The sequence below is a fragment of the Nanorana parkeri genome, unplaced genomic scaffold, assembly GCF_000935625.1.
Source record: "Nanorana parkeri isolate BGI_ZX_2015 unplaced genomic scaffold, ASM93562v1 scaffold529, whole genome shotgun sequence".
Taxonomy (NCBI): Eukaryota; Metazoa; Chordata; class Amphibia; order Anura; family Dicroglossidae; genus Nanorana; species Nanorana parkeri.
The window spans coordinates 612,591-631,114 of NW_017306797.1; the positions used below are offsets into that span (position 1 = coordinate 612,591).

At 41.4% G+C, this 18,524-nt stretch overlaps 1 protein-coding gene across 1 annotated transcript in view; it reads right to left on the reverse strand.

The window, feature by feature from the left end:
* UNC13D (unc-13 homolog D) overlaps positions 1 to 18,524 on the reverse strand; it is a 78,966-nt gene that overhangs the window by 17,444 nt on the left and 42,998 nt on the right. The window contains exons 13-24 of the mRNA XM_018561541.1: positions 15,208 to 15,311; positions 14,359 to 14,476; positions 13,539 to 13,663; positions 12,107 to 12,197; positions 11,964 to 12,020; positions 9,616 to 9,713; positions 9,385 to 9,436; positions 9,172 to 9,302; positions 7,155 to 7,275; positions 5,807 to 5,950; positions 3,100 to 3,195; positions 1,567 to 1,773 (exon numbers count right to left, since the gene is read on the reverse strand). Coding sequence (XP_018417043.1) covers positions 1,567 to 1,773; positions 3,100 to 3,195; positions 5,807 to 5,950; positions 7,155 to 7,275; positions 9,172 to 9,302; positions 9,385 to 9,436; positions 9,616 to 9,713; positions 11,964 to 12,020; positions 12,107 to 12,197; positions 13,539 to 13,663; positions 14,359 to 14,476; positions 15,208 to 15,311 — 1,344 coding nt within the window. The remainder of the gene's footprint in view (positions 1 to 1,566; positions 1,774 to 3,099; positions 3,196 to 5,806; positions 5,951 to 7,154; positions 7,276 to 9,171; positions 9,303 to 9,384; positions 9,437 to 9,615; positions 9,714 to 11,963; positions 12,021 to 12,106; positions 12,198 to 13,538; positions 13,664 to 14,358; positions 14,477 to 15,207; positions 15,312 to 18,524) is intronic.

Consider the following 18,524-nt stretch of genomic DNA (forward strand, 5'->3'; position numbering starts at 1 on the left):
TACACTTGCCAGTTATTTTTACCAACTGTGTCCCATTGTGGAGATTTATCTCTACTTCCTGTCCCAAAGGCCACAACAGGAAGTGAGAGGAAATCCCTCCAAATTAAGGGAAATCCCTGGTTGTCACCAGGGTCACCAGAACTAGTGTCCTTATTGAAAGATTCCCCTCTATTCCTGTTTTGGTGACATTTTAACATTTTGGATTTTATTTTTTAACTTTACGTTTCAGTGATAACCGTCACAGGACAGACAGAGTGGGTGAATCTCCCTAAATGGGATACCGATAGCAATAAAAACCTGACACCCTGACACAGGGGTTCTACACTTCCACACTCAAAACTAAAAAAAACAGTTTTTGTCTTTAGGTCTACTTTAAAGTTCAATTGAACGTACAGTTTAAATTATTTTAATACATTTCAGGCACATCAAAACAAATAGTGTGTAAAGTCTTACAGTTCACTTTCCCTCTAAAGCAGCCACAGTGTGAATAGAAAAGCAGAGTAGGATCCTTGTTCCCTGCAAGTAAGCAGTGGTCTTGTTGCAGACATATAGCTCTGCAAACAGTAAAGGCCGTGACACACTGCAGGCGAAGCAGCGCGGAGCGGTGGCGCGCTGCCTTTGCGAGCAGTAATCCTTCCTGCTGATTGGAGAACTGTTGCTGACTCAGCAGGAGGGGCGTGCTGGACCTCTGCAGAGAAACCACTGCTTATACACAGAGAGCAAGGGTCCCATTCTGCTCATGCTGGCAGGCCACAGGCTTTCGTACTCAGGCTGGGGAAAACAAACTAAGACTTTGCACACCTTTTGTTTTGATGTACCTGGAACAGACCTGCGTGTTTGTGTTCCTGGGCAGCCAAGTGGGACAGTTTGCAAAATTCTGAGACAAGTTTAGTCATTGAAAATAAGACAGATTTTCCCTCTAAACAGACGCACAATTAAGAAGTGGTCGCGGTCAGGTTTTATTCTGACACATTGCTACTACGTAACAGCTGAGGAGGAATTTAAAACTCAAGCTGTAACCTTGTAATAAATCTGTTGCACAATCTGTCTCTCTGCTCCAGTTTTACATTGCTTGTGGGACAGGATCAGTTAATGTTATTTAACTGTTAAAATGAGAAAATCTGAGAAGCTCTTTTCAGGCTATATTACTGTCAGTGTCTTCTCTTTTACTGTGACAACCGCCCCCAGGGCTGTCCCTATAATAAGGCAGCCTGAGGCGATTGCCTCAGGTGGTATCTCATTGGGGGGTGGCTGGGTGGTGGGAGAAGTGGCAAGGGGGTGGCCACAGTGTCCCAGGTTGCTAAGAGCGCTTCCTGCCCAGCTCACTGATGTCCCTGGTTGCCAGGAGCTGAGCTAGTCCCTCTGGCTGGCGTCCCACTGAGCTCCTGGCAACCAGTGACGTCCGTGAGCTCGGTGGGACGCTGGACCCCCTTCCACAAATCTGCCAGCAACAACCCCCTTTACTGAAACATCACCTCAGGCAACAAAAGCTATAGGGACAGTCCTAACTCCTCCACTCTTTTTTTTTTTAATCCTATCATTATAAGTAGAGAGTGTGAGCCTTACTTTTTGAGCAAGGGCCTGAACCACTCCGCGGATCTCGCGGTCCAAGCATGCCACGGCGCTATTCAGCTGGTCATGAAGTGTGTGTTGAAACTGTTCTGAGCTTATGGCTTCACATGTCCTTTGCTCCAGAGACTTCCAGTCTAGCTTCTCTGGTAAAGACTGTACTATCAACCTCAGCTGTTCAATGTTGTTCACAATCAGGCACAACTGAGAAGACAAAGAAGAAGAAGTCATACATCACATAGGAAAGATATGGATGGAAAAGAGAAAAGCAGCATCTCCTAAATCCCAAATATATCCCGCATGTTTTGGTTTCCATCCACCTATATCCCACTTTAGTTGCAGTAACAATGCTCTAGCAAACCTTCGGACTTATAGCATGAGGCGACCTGAACACTGGGCAGTATTTCTGGCTTTAATTTTGAGGTATGCCCACATTTCATTGTGTGTATAGACTGAGTTTATATGATTTTATTTGTATTTGTTTTAAGAATGTCACCTTAATTTAAGAAGTAAAGAAGCATTAGGTATACACTTCTTGCTGGATATGGCAAGTGGAAGTGTTAAAGCTGAACTCCATGTAGATTCAAAAACATAATTTTAGCAGATTATGTATCCATTTAAAAAATGCTAATATACAGGTATGTACCTTAATCTATCTTTATATTAGGTTCATGTAATCCGATGCATAGCAAAAGAGGGTTCAGCAAAATTAACCATTTAGCCTCTACTGGATTACATAAGGTTGTCAGTCTACTGCTGGGCCCACACCTTACAACCATCGCAAGACTTTTGTCTTGCGATGGTTGTAAGGTAATTTTAAAAACGTACGATCTGTCGCAATGCCGAACGTGCAGTGTGCGCTTGCGCACACCGGCCCGTCCGGCTTTTATCTTACGAACATGCTACACACCCGCCGAAAATCGTACGATTCTCGGCGGGTTTTCGAACATGTGTCGTAAGATAAAACGATTATCGTAAGGTGTGTGGAAGCACAACTTACGATAATCGTACGATCGCGGGATTCCCCGCGATTATCGTACGATTATCGCAAGGTGTCTGGGCACCTTTACACTAGGAGCTAGGTGACAGAAGGAAAGACCTCACCAATATAGTGACCATCCTTCACTGTCCGTTGCCATTGACCAAACTACAGTATATTGCTTAACTGCAGTGAAGAAAAGTGAGGTCACAGGCCTGGAAAAGTCCCATAGACATGAGTTGTGTCATCCAATCTGGCTTATTTTTTGGTCAGGTTGATGACAACCCAATGTCTATGGGGCAAGGCATAAAGTAATCAAGCATGTTATAATGCCTTGTTCAATTGCAATTGTTTTCCCTGCCCTTCTCTCCTCTATTGCCATAAAAAACTAGAGTTCTCCTGTTTTGATGACAATGTATCTGAGCAGACACCAGGTGACAGTCAAATTGTGCATGCATGTCCAATTTTTCATTAACATCTATGTTCAGCTTTGTGCACAATGGATAGGACCATCTGTGCAAAAAGAAATATCAATGAGTGTCATAACATACCTTGTTTGCAGCCTGTCCAGTATCCCCTTTGTCTGACAACTCCTCAGCTCTCCGCTTAATCATTGTGCAGTATGTGATGGCAATACGGCACATATCCTAGAAAAATAAGTTTTACCAAGGTAAGTCCATCTTTTTAGGGCCAGCCTTTTTAGGATTGTGCATTCTGTGACACTAATTGGCATAACATAGGTAAACACACAGGGGGGGAATTTATCAAAACTGGAGCAGAGAGAATCTGGAGCAGTTGCCCATGGCAACCAATCAGCATCTCTTTTCAGTTTGCTCAGGTAAGATTTCAACACGAGAAAGAGAAGCTAATTGGCTGCAGCGCAAATCTGCTCCAGATTTTGTCTGCTCCAGTTTTGATAAATTTCCCCCAATGTACAACACAGCAAACCAAATGAGGAAATAAAAGAAAAACGGAGATAAGATGAAGATAAAGTACAATTTATAAAAATAACTATGGACCATGGATGTGGCCACATTGCATTTAATGTTCTATAAAATTCCCAGCCAAAGGACAGAGGTCCTGATTAACCAAAGGCAATGTAAGACTGTGGCTATAGGCAGCAGAGGCGTACCATAACCCTCAGGGGTGTCCCTAGCTTTTTCCCACCACCTGGTAATGCACTCTAACCGGGGGGGGGGGGTGGGGGGGTTCTAACCGGCGCTCCGCCCTGCTCCTGGCAACCAGTGGCGTCACTGTTGCAGGAGCTGAGCCGGACGCCAGCCAGAGGCTCCATGCCCGTATGGCCCAGTGACAGCAGTTTTACCTCTTTCCTGCGCTATCCAAAATGAAAAAAAGTTTTGGCTTACAAATAAGTTAGCACTGTTTCAGCGCTGCAAGAAAATGGTGTGGTTCATAAATAAACTAGTACAAATCAACCCAATAAGGTAAATATTGATCCAATAACTCGTGATAGTTTTGCTTTGAGGTTGACTATTTAGAGTAGTTAAGTAGTAGAGCATATGGCCAGGTTAAGTTAAGGTTAGGGGAAGGGATAGGGTTAATTTTATGTGTTAGGTAAGGTGTTAGGGGATTATTTTAAAGCCGGCCTTAACACTCAAAAATCAAACTCTGCCAAAACATCCCTCTATGTACAATGATTAATAATAACATAGACATGTCAGGTGTAAAATGCTGTGATTTTGAAATACTTGCACTTGCAGAGCATTCACTTCCTGTTTTGAAAGGGCAAAATGACTTCAGTTTGCCAAAGCAATGCACACTGGGATGGCCTTGTCATCAGCACCTCAGGAGATCTCAGGGAAAGGCATTTTCCTCCCCTGAGATGATGTGCATGGTCACATGTCTAGGCACATGTGCCAGAAATCCAGGAAGTAAAAGGAGAGCTAGTAATCTGCCCTTAGTAAACATGGCCACTGTCAGAAGACTGGGAAAGAAAAGAGAAATAAGGTATGCAAGGAATACAAAGCCGGCAATGATCTAGAAGTATGAGTTTGTAGATTGTCATTACTGAACATTTCTAAAGGTACCTTTGTTATTATTTTAAAGATATGGGTAAAGGTCCCCTTTAAGGACCCATTCAGATCATCTCCAGACCAGACCAGATTGTTTCCGGACCCAAAATGCATACTATTCTTTTTCTGGCCTCTGTTCACACCAGCGCAGTCCGTTCCAGACCAGACCAGAAAAATACTGCTTGTCTCATTTTGTCTGGTCTGGAATGTGAACTGAAACGCATCAAAAACGCATGGAATGCACTGGAACGCGCCTGAAAGCCCATTTTAAGCTTTAAAAAAAAACAGCTCTGCAACGCAGCAAAAACGTGATGCACTGAATTCCAGATCTGGTCCACAAATGGTCAAAATGGTGTGAACCCAGACTATGGGATATGTTTAGGGTTAGGGTAGATTGGGTGTTAAGAGTGTCATGTCAGTATTGGAGGTAGGTTAAGGGTTATTTTAGTGTGTAGGTTAAGTGTTAAGGGGATGAAAAGGGTAAGTGTATGGGTGACAGTAAGTGTTAGGATAGGTAATAGTTGACTGATGTGCAATAACAGTAAAATAGATTGGGACCCCTCAGTAAAGCGTAATGCATAAATTCACCAATTTCTCGGAATAACTTGTAACCATGTAGGATAAAAAGGTATTTTATTGTTTTCAAAAACAAGAAAACAATCTTTGTAAAGAACACCACAAAATAAAGAAATAAACCACAAACAATTATATGAACCCCCACCACATCACATTAAAACACATAAAAATCCCCTCAAGTTTAACCATTAATTTTCTCGGAATGTATTTAAATATAATTGATATAGTACTCAGTGGTTATTGAGATTTGAGACGGTGACCCTTGACTCCTCATGGCACCTAGGTGCATATCTAATTGATGAATAATAACACTGACATTTCAGTTTACTCTGGGTGCTAAAATCCCCATGCCCAAATGGCCCAGTGCAGTGTTTTGACCTGTCGTGGTATAGGGGTGACCCAACGTAATTAGTAGGGCTGACATCCAATTATGAAAAAACAAACAAAGAAATGCTGTGTTCAATGTTTCAACTAATTACAATTATAGTGGAAGAAGCATTAGATGCAGAAATCATTTTTATCGCACCCTAAAAATGTTGACAACCCTGCATAGGGATGTATGCCATCCCCTTCCCTGCCATTCTTTACCCTCCACACAAAATAAAAAGTTTGGATGAGGCATCTTTAGTGTTCATTGACGATCACTTACATCAGTGAATTTCACCATTATCATAAATGCTTCCTCGGGATCAGGCCAGGCCAGCTGCTGCCATGTGCGTCCAATCTGTGTGAAGCATGTTGACAGGTCAACCGTGGAAGAGCTGTGCTTCTGCAGCTCAGAGAGAGGAACCAGCTGAAAAGACAACATTACAATATTGTCACTAACACTGCAGACACGCTCCTGGGTGTATCCATCACTGTGTCACTAGGTACAGCAGACTGCCAAATGGTGGCTTTAGTGGTTTTTAGTATATACTGTAACAAGGAATATCACCTACCTAATCTAATGTCATATTCAGCTTATGCCAAACTACAGTTGGGGAGGCTTGCAGGTTACCAAGCATTCATTGCAATACAGAAGAATTTACAAACTCAGTTATTTGTGAACCCTAATAAATGTGAGCATGGGCCAGCTCAATGGGTAAATGCAGGGCCATCCCTGGCTTATCTTAACACAGGCTATCCCCCCTTCAGCCTATCATGAATGCTGCTGCTAGACTCATCCACCTAAACCATCACCTCCGCTCTTCAAAAGACCTTTTGCTTTCCAGCTCCCTCGTCAACTCCTCCCATGCTCGCCTCCAGAACTTCACTAGAGTCTCTCCCATACTCTGGAACTCTTTACCGCAACTTGTCTGTCTCCCACTCTGACTGCCTTTAGGTGATCCCTTAAGACTCATCTCTTCAAGGAAGCCTATCCCACCTCAACCTTCACGTTCTCAAACAATTCATCACCACCAGCTACCTCCTCATGTATCACTTGCCCCTCCCTTTTAGATTGTAAGCCCTCAGGGGCAGGGCCCTCCTTACCATCCTGTCTTGAATTGTATTGTGATTATGTCTTCCTTATATTGAAAAGCGCTGCGCAATGTTTGCAGTGTCCCTGCCACCCTCTTTCCAGCCACAGCGTTCCAGGTTGCTAAGAGCCGGGCAGAGAGATGTGTAGGGGCCATACACATCTCCCCGCCCAGCTCTTAGCAACCTGGTACACTCTGCCCAGCATCCCCGTCTAGCTTCTAGCAACTAGTGATGTCACCGATTGCCAGGACCTGAGCGGGATGCTCTGGCTGGTGTCCCACCCAGTTCCTGGCAACCAGTGATGTCAGTGAGCAGGGTGGGAAGCCAGCCAGAGTCCGTTAGGTTTCATACACCCGCAATGTGCACCACCAGCACATGGGCTAGGGACACCCCTGAACCTTATGTATCAATGTGTTCTTGCAAAACACTAAAATTACTTTCTTGGCCACCAATCAGCATCACATGTTTTAAAACAACATCTCATTTTTACTAGGACCAGACTTCTTTAAAATGACTGTTTTTGTAGTAAGTGTTCTCACCAGGTCTATTTGTACAGCTCTTTGGACTCTTTCAAGTGCAGTGGTATAAGCCTTCTTCATCCAGCTAGGCAATGCATCTGCAAACCATCGGTGGGATTCAGACAGTGGTAGAGGTGCATTCCTAGAACACGGAGAGATGGTGCAGTGTGATTACTCAGATTACAGTATGTGACTTCAGGCAAAAAATAATAGGAGGAATGTAACTATTAATCACAGGGCCCCATTTTTTGGGGCCCCCAAACCTACTGACCCTTAGCTGCTTGTCTCTGCAGTATAGAGCACAATAGACATATTACTTTTAACATTTGTTTTTAGTTTTGGATAGAGTGAAGAGGGATTAGGACACCTGTCAGTTTTTTTTATTGCTGTCTGTGTCCCCATTAGGCAGATTCGCCCTCTCTATTTTTCCTTATGATTTTGGGTTTTCCCCAGAACAGGAATAGATGGGAAATCTTCCAATGCGGACACTAGTTCTGGTGATCCTGGTGACCACCAGGAATTTCCCTTTCTTTGGAGGGATTTCCTCTCACTTCCTCTTCTGGCTATCAGACAGGAAGTGAAGGAAAATCTCCCCAATGGGACAAAGATGGGGAAAAAAAGCCGACAGGGGTTATAACTAGAGGTACACTGAAATGAAAATTTTAAAACCAAAATGAAAAAAAATGTTGTGCCAAAACCGAAACCTTTTTTTTCCTAACCTTTTCAATTTTTTTCAAATATTTTATTTTTATTTATTTTTTATAAACTTTTGAATGTTTGGATATTTTATTTCTTTTTATTCAATATTTTTATTTTTTACTTTACTTTTAGGGGCTTCGGGGAAATATTAGGGATCTAAACAGACCCCTGATATTTCCCTTTTAAAATAGAAAAAGAGTTTGAAAACACAGAGTCCTCAATCTCTTTTTCTGTATACCCTGTTATCAATGAACAGGAATCCTCTATGCTGAGTGTTCCTGTTCATTCATAACTTGGGGACAGAGTTTGTTTACTATAACCACAATCATGAATGAACAGGAGGTGATGTAGATCAGAGGTAGCCAATCTTGGCCCTCCAGTTGTTGTGGAACTACAAGTCCCATGATGCATTGCAAGGCTCTGACAGCCACAGGCATGACTCTCAGGGGCAGAGGCATTATGGGATTTGTAGTTTCACCACAGCTGGATTGCTAAGGTTGTAATTGATGTAGATCATTTCCCATTCATTTATAATTGAGGATATGGTAAACATACTCTGTCCTCAATTATGTACAAACATTCAGCGATCAATGATTGCTGAGTGTTTGTACCTTGCTCTCCATCCTGACAGCTGTCACAGGAGGCTGAGCGAGCAGTGTGGGGAGGAGAGCTCAGCCTCCTGTGACAGCGCTGGCTGTCTCCGCCCACACACCGCTCTTCCCTGATCTATGACAGGAGGCTGAGCGGTGCGGAAAAGAGAGACGCCGGCCGCTCACAGCGCTCTTCTCCCGCAGCGCTCGGCTGCCTGTGAAACTTTCTCTCCTCCCCGCTGGGACACAGAGCAGTGCCCAGCAGGGAGGAAAGAAAGTACGCGTGCGCCGCTATATCGGCAGAAACATGGCACTTTCGGCATTTTGCCAAAAGTGCCATTTTCTGATATGTTTCGGCGGCCAATATATCGGTGCATCCCTAGTTATAACCTCCTTTAATCTATCCAAAACGGAAAAAAAAAAAAGTTGTGGCTTTAGGGCCGGTTCACACCACAAACTCCGCGTTCCAGTGCGTTCAGCCTCTGGAAGAGAGGGTGTGGCGGTGCAGAGGGTGTGGCGGTGCATTGAAGTCAATGGAAATACACTTCAAGAGCGGCTTCTGAATATGCATCTAATCAGATGCAGTTATTATTCGGCCTAATTATTTTGGACCGGCTCCTTCAACAAACAAATCTGTTAGGTGCAGCAAGTAGGTCATGGGGGCATTTCTGATTCCTTGATCTCAATTTTGCGCACTGCCTCCTAGAGGTGTAATCCCACACCAGCATTCTCTGCTGCCTGAAGATTACCTATTTGGTAGGAAGTTGTGGAGGTTGTGAAGTTCACGGAGAATGAGATAAAGTTGATACAAGGGCTCAGAAAGCTGCTGGCGACAACTGTGGTCAGCAGGTGGTAGCTGACTTAGTAAATGCTGGGAGACCTGAAGGAGTAAAAAAAATAAATAAATACAATGATAGGTCAGATGGTAAGAAGCCAGGCTATGCAGGAACTGTAACGCTTACCAGTTGCTCCAGTTCTAGGAACGTCAGACTGAAAATATCAATCTTGATAGTGCTAAGGAGACAAGAGAAGTATTACAGATACAAAGTAAATGTACAAATTGTGGACCAGAATCAGAATACAGAGAGATAGCGTTTTTTTTATTCCAGTTTGTATACAACAACAAGTGTCTTTCCTGTTTAGATAAATAGTGTTGATGTGCAGTTCAAAATTGTACTTCCTTAATTTCTTACTTGATAAAACACTTATTGAAGTACTTATGACAATTCTGGAGGTCTGTGGTGACATCTGCCACCAGGCTTAGCAAAGACTTCAAGTTTTCCTCGTAGCCCTGCAAAAAATCACATATGTTATACTATAGATATTCTGGAAGAAAACTAAATTGGTCAGCATATGATCCATTTGTCTAAACATCACAAGAATCCTTTTGTATCATATTAATTAACATAGTTAATTTGGTTAACAAAAAAGACTCATGTCAATCAAGAAGAAAGCAAAACAAAAACCTTAATGGATCAAAGTATTACCATGTTTTACTTTACTACAGCAGATGGCAGTGACATGAAGGTCAGCAGGAGGAACGAGTGAGAGTGGCCAGGGACCACAGACACTCCCGGAAAGGTTGGTTTCCCAGCAGACTTCAAGGGAATGTATCTCAATAATGCAGGGTTCAGTGATGTGGGCAGCAGTCAAGGTTAGTATTACCTCTGTTATTTAAAGGTATGTGCTTAATGGATCTAGATTATCTATGTGACCATACACCTATAAATTGTCTGCAGATTTTCTATGGTCAGAAGGAAAAAGTGATTCCTCCATCTATGCTAAACTGTGTGGATGGAGGAATCTCCCGCTGGGCCAAGCTTCAGTATCTTGCTAGTCGGCCCCGCTGGCTGAGAACCAGTCCAACAAACAAGAATAAACAAGACCATTCGCAAAACAAAAGATGGTCTAAATAGCCGTGTAGCCCCTACCACAGTAAGTGGACTGGCTACTAAAATTTAGTGTTGATAGCACTGTAATCAAGCTGGCTGATTTGTAGTTTGACGTTATCTGGTTAATTCCAGGTGTTCTGCTATTGATTGCACCTGCCTGAGTGGGGTGTGACCCCGCTGCAGAGTGGGGCAGCCAATAAGGGAACATCAGGAGTGTCTATGCCTCATCAGCCAATCACTAGGAGTTTAATGGCCAGTGGCGCATGCTGGGGGAGTGCCTAAATACTCAGGGATTGTCATGTGCTAGGGTTCAGTCTGCCCCCAGGCTTGACCTGGGGGGTGGCATGCACAAGGTTGGAGAAGCTGACTAGGCCTCAAGCCTGGGGGAGGCCACATGTGGACCCAGGAGGGGTCTGGAATGGTCTGGGGAGGAGAACAAGAGGAGCTCTATGACTGTTTCAGGAGTTAATATGGACCTCGGGAATAAGTCTGGTGTCTCTCCCAGAGAACATCTCATGCACAACCTTCTTCAGTTTCTGTTCTACTGCAAAGTGCCAGCCTGTTCTACTAAAGTATTTTCTGCACTGTGGAAGCCTGAAAGGATTGGTTAGTCTGGAGTCTGCCTATTTTTGGTATAGATGTCTGAACCCCTATACCCTCTCTCCCAGTTATGCTGTTCTACGATAAAGCATTTATAAAAGCACTTAAAGTGACTGGCGCCCAAATTGTCGATCACATGTCCCTTCACTGGCTAAGGATCTGGCCGTGAGAGTGAAATGTCGGCCCTCCCTACCCTTTGGGGATCCACCTTAGGCCTCTGGTGGTCAGGGGGGCACTACAGCCACTTGAAGAACCTGTCTGCCAAAACTAGCATCAGAAGTGGCAGAAACATCACCAAATTTGAACAACTGAAGCCTGATTATGAAAAGCTGAAGAAGTTCTAATTAACCTAGTATAGTGAGCAGAAATAGGAAAAGGAGGTACTTTATCCTGCAGCTCATAGGCTTGAGCAACAACCTGACGAATCCACCTAGAAATGGTGGAAAAAGTAGAAGCCAACAGTAGAAGACAACCTTTCCTAGGACCTTCAGGGATGATAAACAAAGAATCCTTATGTTTAAAGGAAGATGTGGCAGAAAGATAAACTCTAATAGTTCGCACAACATCCAAACAATGTAGAGGAACTTCCGTAGGATGTACTTGAGTAGGACAAAGGGAAGGCAATATAATGTCTTCAGTAAGATGAAAGGCAAAGACCACTTTTGGCACAAAGGAAGTACGTGGTCTTAAAACAACCTTATCCTTGTGTAGAATCAATGTGGCAGTTCCGAGACTCATCTAGTAGAAGTTAAGTAATGGCTACAAGGAAAGCAACCTTTTTAGACAAAAGTCATACAGAAATATCACAAATAGGCTCAAAGGGTGGTCTTTGTAAAACTGATAAGATCAAGTTCAGATCCCAAGGATGTAATGGAGATCGAACAGTAGGAGCCACATGTACAACCCCCTGAATGGAGGTGTGAATGAAAGAATAAGTAGCCAGAGGCCGCTGAAAATTTTCTGAATGTTTCCATGCAAATCACTATATGGCTTACCTTACATAAACAACTTTCCAACCTAAAATAACACATTTATGCCCCTAGTCATACCTGTATCATTGGCTGTAGATGCTGTTTCTTCAGATCAAACCACTCATGGGTCCCTGTCTAAATTGGAGAATGTGAAAATAAAATCAGCCATGTACCACGAACACAATCCTCTGTAAACAGTGAAAATCTCTCCCCATTGTTACCTTCATAGCCTCAGTTATCCTGTCCTGCAAACCGGGAGTGGCTGAGCACAGTTCTCTAAAAGCCTTGGTCTTACACATCTGTATCAGCACCCTGCATGAAAAATAAATCAATTATTGTAATAGTGTAATTACACTGAAATTAAATTGACTGTTTCTGACTCCCAAATTTTTTATAATAAATATTAAACATGTATTAAAAGGGATTGTGTATCTTCAATATATGTATGGACTCTTGGTCTTTAGTAAAAGAGGCTCCTGGGTGTTAAAAGCATGGCATTAGGATAGGTGTTACTGTGGGGCCTATGCTTCCTAAATATTCAAGAAGATACAAGATAGCTAGTTACTGTAGCTCCTCTAGAGGGTGGGTAAAGAGGTGGGGTATCCACATGCGCATACCTCCCAACTTTCTGAAATGAGAATGAGGGACACATTCCAGGACAACGAGGGGAATTTATCAAAATTGGACAAAATCTTTAGCAGCTGTGCATGGCAACCAATCAGCATCCACCTTTCATTTTCAAAGCTTAACTGAACAAACAGAAGAGAGAAGCTGATTGGATGCCATAGGCAAGTGCTCCAGATTTTGTCTGCTCCAATTTTGATAAATTCCCCCCAAAGTATTTAGGCAATGGGCACACCCTGTCACATCCTCACCAAACCATTAAGAATTTATATGCCAAAAATGACTGTTTAAACCCCCAATTGTTTTCACCACTACATTTCCTTTATACTTTTTTTTGACATAGCAAAGAAGAGCATTAAAAACATAATATAAAAGATTAAATTCAGGAAAAAACACTTTTGGTACTGAAATAGTATCTTTTCATAGATATCTGCACATCAGGCCAGGAAAGAGGGACAATGGAATTTGGTTCCAATAGGGGACAATCCTCCCAAATGAGGGACATTTGGAAAGTATGCATGTGGGTGCAAGGACAGATCAAAGACAACAACCACATCTAGCTATGGGATGTGTTTCTTGCCTCCTGATTTTCCTACCTTGTCGCCTTATAGTCTACTGTCACAGCTTTATTGGCAGGGTTTAACTCGCCAGAAGTCAAATAGTCTGTGATTGATGCCCTCAGCTGGCCTTGGTTAGTCAGATATCTGTCCTGACCAGAAGGTTAGGACAGGCCTTTAAGCCATGTGATGTTAGGTACTCTCAGTTCATGTGGGTGGCACTAGTATTTCTTGGATACTGTGTGTAATCAGTTTGTTTGCCATTTTTGTAGGAACAAGTATGCGTTATAAATCAATCAATTGGCTTTCTCCATAATAGTTTAGCGATTTTATCAGGTAGGTAAGGGGCAATGTAAATGTGTTTGCATAGATAGGTAGGGAGTGCTCCTGTGACTGTTACATATATTTGTGAATGCTTTTTGTATGCAAAGCAGCTTTTATTACAAGTTAGTAATCATTTATAGCTACTGACCTGAGCAAACCCTGGAGGCGTTCTACTGATTGGGGTGCGGACATTGGAAACACAATGCGATACCGCTGAATAACAGACATTCCGTATTGCAAAAGAGAGTCAAAGGATTCCGCCAGCTCCTTCCTCTGGAGATAATTAGATGAAAATCACAAAGCATGTAAGAACATCGCAATAACAAGAACAGGTGATAAGATTGGTACACCTTATTTGGTTGGTTAATTGAATTCGGAAGGAGCTCTGTGCGAAGGGGATCTGAGGAACACTTTTTTTGGAGCACATTTTGGCACTTATTTGAGCAGTTTTTGCACATCAGCACTTTTGTGGACTATTGAAGCTGCTATGTACTGACACTTTACGGGAATCATGAGCATTGATCAGCACTATCTGGCATTTATATATTAATTATATGCATCAAATAACACTTTTGGTGTATTAATTATGAATATTGGCTGACACATTTTGGTATATATTAATATGGGAGTGTAAGTTTCACTTGTATAAGCTGTATTAATATATTGCATTTATTATTGTATTGGGATGACTGTAGAGAATATTGATTGATTATAGTAGGCACTTTGGTTTTGCAGTTTGATAGATTTTTACGCACTTTGATACTATACTGTATATCTACTTATAGCGCTGGGCAATATTGGTTTTATTTAATTTGTGGTGGTTTGTATCACTTTAGCCCAGCTGCTGGAGGGTATTTAGTTTCTAGATAGGGGCACTGACATTTTCGGAGGTCAAACAAACAAAGAGACCAATATCACCTCTAATATCACCGGGCCTAACTATCTTCATATTTATAAAGGCAGTGTACCAGTTCATCTTGCAGTCGTCCTTGGACCCACAGATACTCAATACTTGTTATGTGGTGCAGCAAACAGCTACTGCTGAACTCCAGACTCTGGTACAGTTTGCTATATGCCAGCCACTGTCTGGAAGGAAAAAAAACAGAAAATAGTAACAATAGTTATAGCTGGCATATAAGATGGATGATAGCCATAGGTTGTCAAGAATCCGCTTTTCTCTGCGGTGGGGATGCATAGGTGTTTGTGATCAGCTGCAGCCAATAGCCTGTACAAATTAACAACAGTCTCGGCAGCTATTAGACTGTAATTGCAGATTCAAGTGGTTTGATGTAATTAGGGACAGAAGAGTGGCCCTGGACACAAAGTGTCGGCGCCCGGGGCCACTTACTGTATCTGTCCCTGTTTTTTTTAAATACTGTATTTGTATCATTAGGATCTTTATTTGTAGTGACATGACTGTATAATATTTTAATCTCATTGGACGCAGCTGTCCTTTTTAAATAAGGATCCTTATATTTCTTTGAAGCTGTGATTTACTAAGGCAAAATAAAGTGCACTGATGTGAACCTGTCCCAATTATGTGCAAAAGATCTTAGCACTGATTATTTTGATTTTCACAATATGCCGGGTCTATTTATTGACAGGCATTGGTTTACTTAAAGGAGAACTATGAGGTGAGTGCTTTTCAATGAGACTGTCACAGGTCGCATGTGTAAGAATGCATTGTAGCAGACCTGTTTTATATAATTAATGCTTGTATTTTCAGAAGCAACAATAGCAGCCTCCATGGTTTTTTTTGACAGGTTTTCTTTATGGATTCTATGTTGTTGCAGTAAAGTTATAGGAATGAAACTTACGCAAGTCCCTGGTGAAATTCCGACAGATCCTTCTGTGCAGCATGTAAGTAGAGTATTGTAGTGCCATGGGGACCAATTTCTCCATCCCATGTGGTTCCAGCAGTCTGAGGTATGAAAGAGGACAGATTATAGGTTATGCTATGTAAAGATGGTAATGAAAAAAACAGTTATTTTAAAGTGAACCTGTTCCTAGTTGCATACTATAGTGTTACTATATTCTGAAGAAGCAGTAAAAGCACTTTAAAACAAACTCTCATTCTTTTCTGTATCTATAAGCATTGTGAAGTAATAAATGTTTAAAGTTATAGGTTCCCATGGGCAGGGCCCTCCTCTAGTTTTGAATTGTATTGTAACTTCTTTATATTGTAAAGTGCTGCACAAACTGTTGGCACTATATAAATCCTGTATAATAATAATAATAAATCTGGAACAGACATACGGGATTAAGCACGTTATAATGATTAAAAGTTCATTTCATATTTCTCAAGATTCCTACATAATACAGTCACTCTGAAATTATATTTGTGTTCAGCTTGATGGGGTCTATCATAATCATCAAAACATTTTTAGGGAGCAAAACTTTTGAAAAGATTTGTTGTCCATTGTAGTCAGTATGAATTCACAAATGACAGAAGTTGTCAAACAAAACCTTTTTCTTTTTATGAGGAAGTAAGCAATAAATGAGACAAAGGAATGGTTGTGTATATAGTATACTTGGACTTTGTAAAAGTGTTTGACACACTTACTGGAAAGAGGACAGGAATCACCAGCACTCAATACTATCAATAAATATGTCCATTTATTGGACACATCGTCACAGTGAGGAAAGCCAACGTTTCAGGGCCACCTTTTGTCACATCTTTTCGCCCTGATGAAGGCACCCTGCGTGGCCCCGAAACATTGGCTTTCCTCACTGTCACGATGTGTCCAATAAATGGACATATTTATTGATAGTATTGAGTGCTAGTGATTCCTGTCCTCTGTCTTGTATCTTGTATCTGCACGGCACCATCCGTGGTCATCACTGTGAGTACCATTTTCCATATAGGCTGGGAGCGTTGTAAGGAGTCCTAAAAATTATATAGAGTTTGGGATTAAAAGTACAATTTCTATGTTTGCAGATGACATCAAGTGGAATACAGTCCTTACAAGATGTCTCCAACTTACAAGCAGACATGAATGCACTGTGTGATTGGGCATCTATGTGGCAATTGAAGTTTATTGTTGATACATTTTAAGTTATGGACTACAAACATGCATGCATCATACACCCTGGGGATGTACAATTGGGGAAGTCAATGATGGAGAAAGATCTGGGTGTTCTGGTAGACTTAATAATAGCATGCAATGTCAAGCTGCAGTTTGTAAAGCAAGCAAAATACTTTCTTGTATAAACAGGGTATAGACTCCAGAGATAGAGACATAATCCTTCCCCTGTACAAAGCATTAGTAAGACCTCATCTGGAATGTTCAGTTCATTTTTTGGTACCAGTTCATAAAAAGGATGTTGTGGAACTGGAGAGAGTGCAGAGAAGAGCAACTAAACTGATAAAAGCCATGGAGGAGCTCAGCTATGAGGGAAGATCACCTGAACTGAATTTGTTCTCTCTGGAGAAGAGGTGATCATAGGGAATCGCCATCTATAAATACATCAATGCTCCATATAGCCAACTTGGTGCAAATTATTCACTTTAAGGTCACTGTAAAGGACAAGGGGGCACTCTCTGGGTCTGGAGGAAAAGAGGTTTAACCTTCGTATATGGAAAGGCTTCCTCACAGTAAGATATGTGAAAATGTGGAATAGGCTTTCAAGTTCTAGATAGTAGTTAACTGTTTAAAAAAAAAATCTGGATGCATTCCTAAATGTACAGAATATAGCTAGATATTAACTTTTTAAACACCAGAGACTGTTGATGCAGGGAACAGCTGATTGCCTTATGAAATCACAGAGATTTTTTCCCCCTGTTGGAGCAAATTAAATTATGCTTTATAACGGTTTTTGGCCTGTTTCTGGATCAAATGTGAGTAACTTGTGGGTATAGGGTTCTGTTTATTAAGTTTTTTCTTCTATTTTTGCTTTTTAGTTTTTTTTTGTTCTTTATAGGTTGAATTCTATGGACTTGATGTCTTTTTTTTTTAACCTGAGTTACTATGTAACAAATTAACAAGTACCCAACCACCCAGTATTGGCTATTAGCAAAAAAAATAACAAAAAACCAAACAAACCAAAAGCAGTACATAAATTATGGTAATGTTCAGATCAGTGTAGTTCATAATGCTCGAATCAGAGTTTAGACACAAACACGGAAAGCATACTTAGACCTCTGTCTAAAATTGTTGGGTAATCGGAACACTAACACATTGCATGCTAATGACCACAAATCCGTGAAAAAAGTCTTGCAAATCCCTAAATGTGCGGAGTACACAGTAAGCAAAAGAATATTTGTTTTCCTAAAGAGCAGATACAGAACTAGGACAACTAGCAAAAATATTTCTAAATGTTAAAAATAAAGGACAATTACTGCACAATGTACTCTTTAAGCAAGACATACAAGAAAACACTGAACTTTGTTGCATCATGTTAACTACAAAAACATACTTAGGGGTCTATTTATAAACTAACCACATGGCCATTCTCCCTGTGTATATCTATGAACGTTTGATCTGTGCAGATATATCCCAAAATAAATGTTCTCTAGTTGTTTCTGTACAAAGCAATGTATTTTAACTGTTGGCTTTTGATGTAATACTTCTTTATGGTCACTAGATGGAGCTGATGAGTACAGAAAATACATTCTTATTTTCTATGCTCCTTTGGCGTCATCTAGTGGCCATAATGTGATATTACATGAAAACAAGAAACGTTCAGATATTCGTAAGGTATACTGTTCAATAACACCACAGTATACTGTATATACTGTAAACCCTATAAACCAAGTTATGGCTTGTTACATATGCCATGGAAAGTCTTTGTTTTATCTGTTCAATAAGTTGAAACAAATTCTTTGATCCTGTCAGGAATCCAGTAAACTTGTAACTTCCTGTATTGAGCTGATAATGTTGCCCTGAAATCTTAAACATTGTTACCAGCCCTTCCTGATTTTTCTCTGAACTTCTCCCACTATGTAATGAAGATGGGGGGGTTCTGTAGTACACACGTGTTCTAGGGTGACAGTCCGCAATAGATACAGTACAGTAAGTGAGCATAGCCACCCTAGGTCAGGAAGGGTGCTGCTGGCAGGATCATCCCGGATTTAGATATTTTAAAACAGAGAAAAATGACACACTAAGCCGTCATAGTTTGACAGTAGTAATAC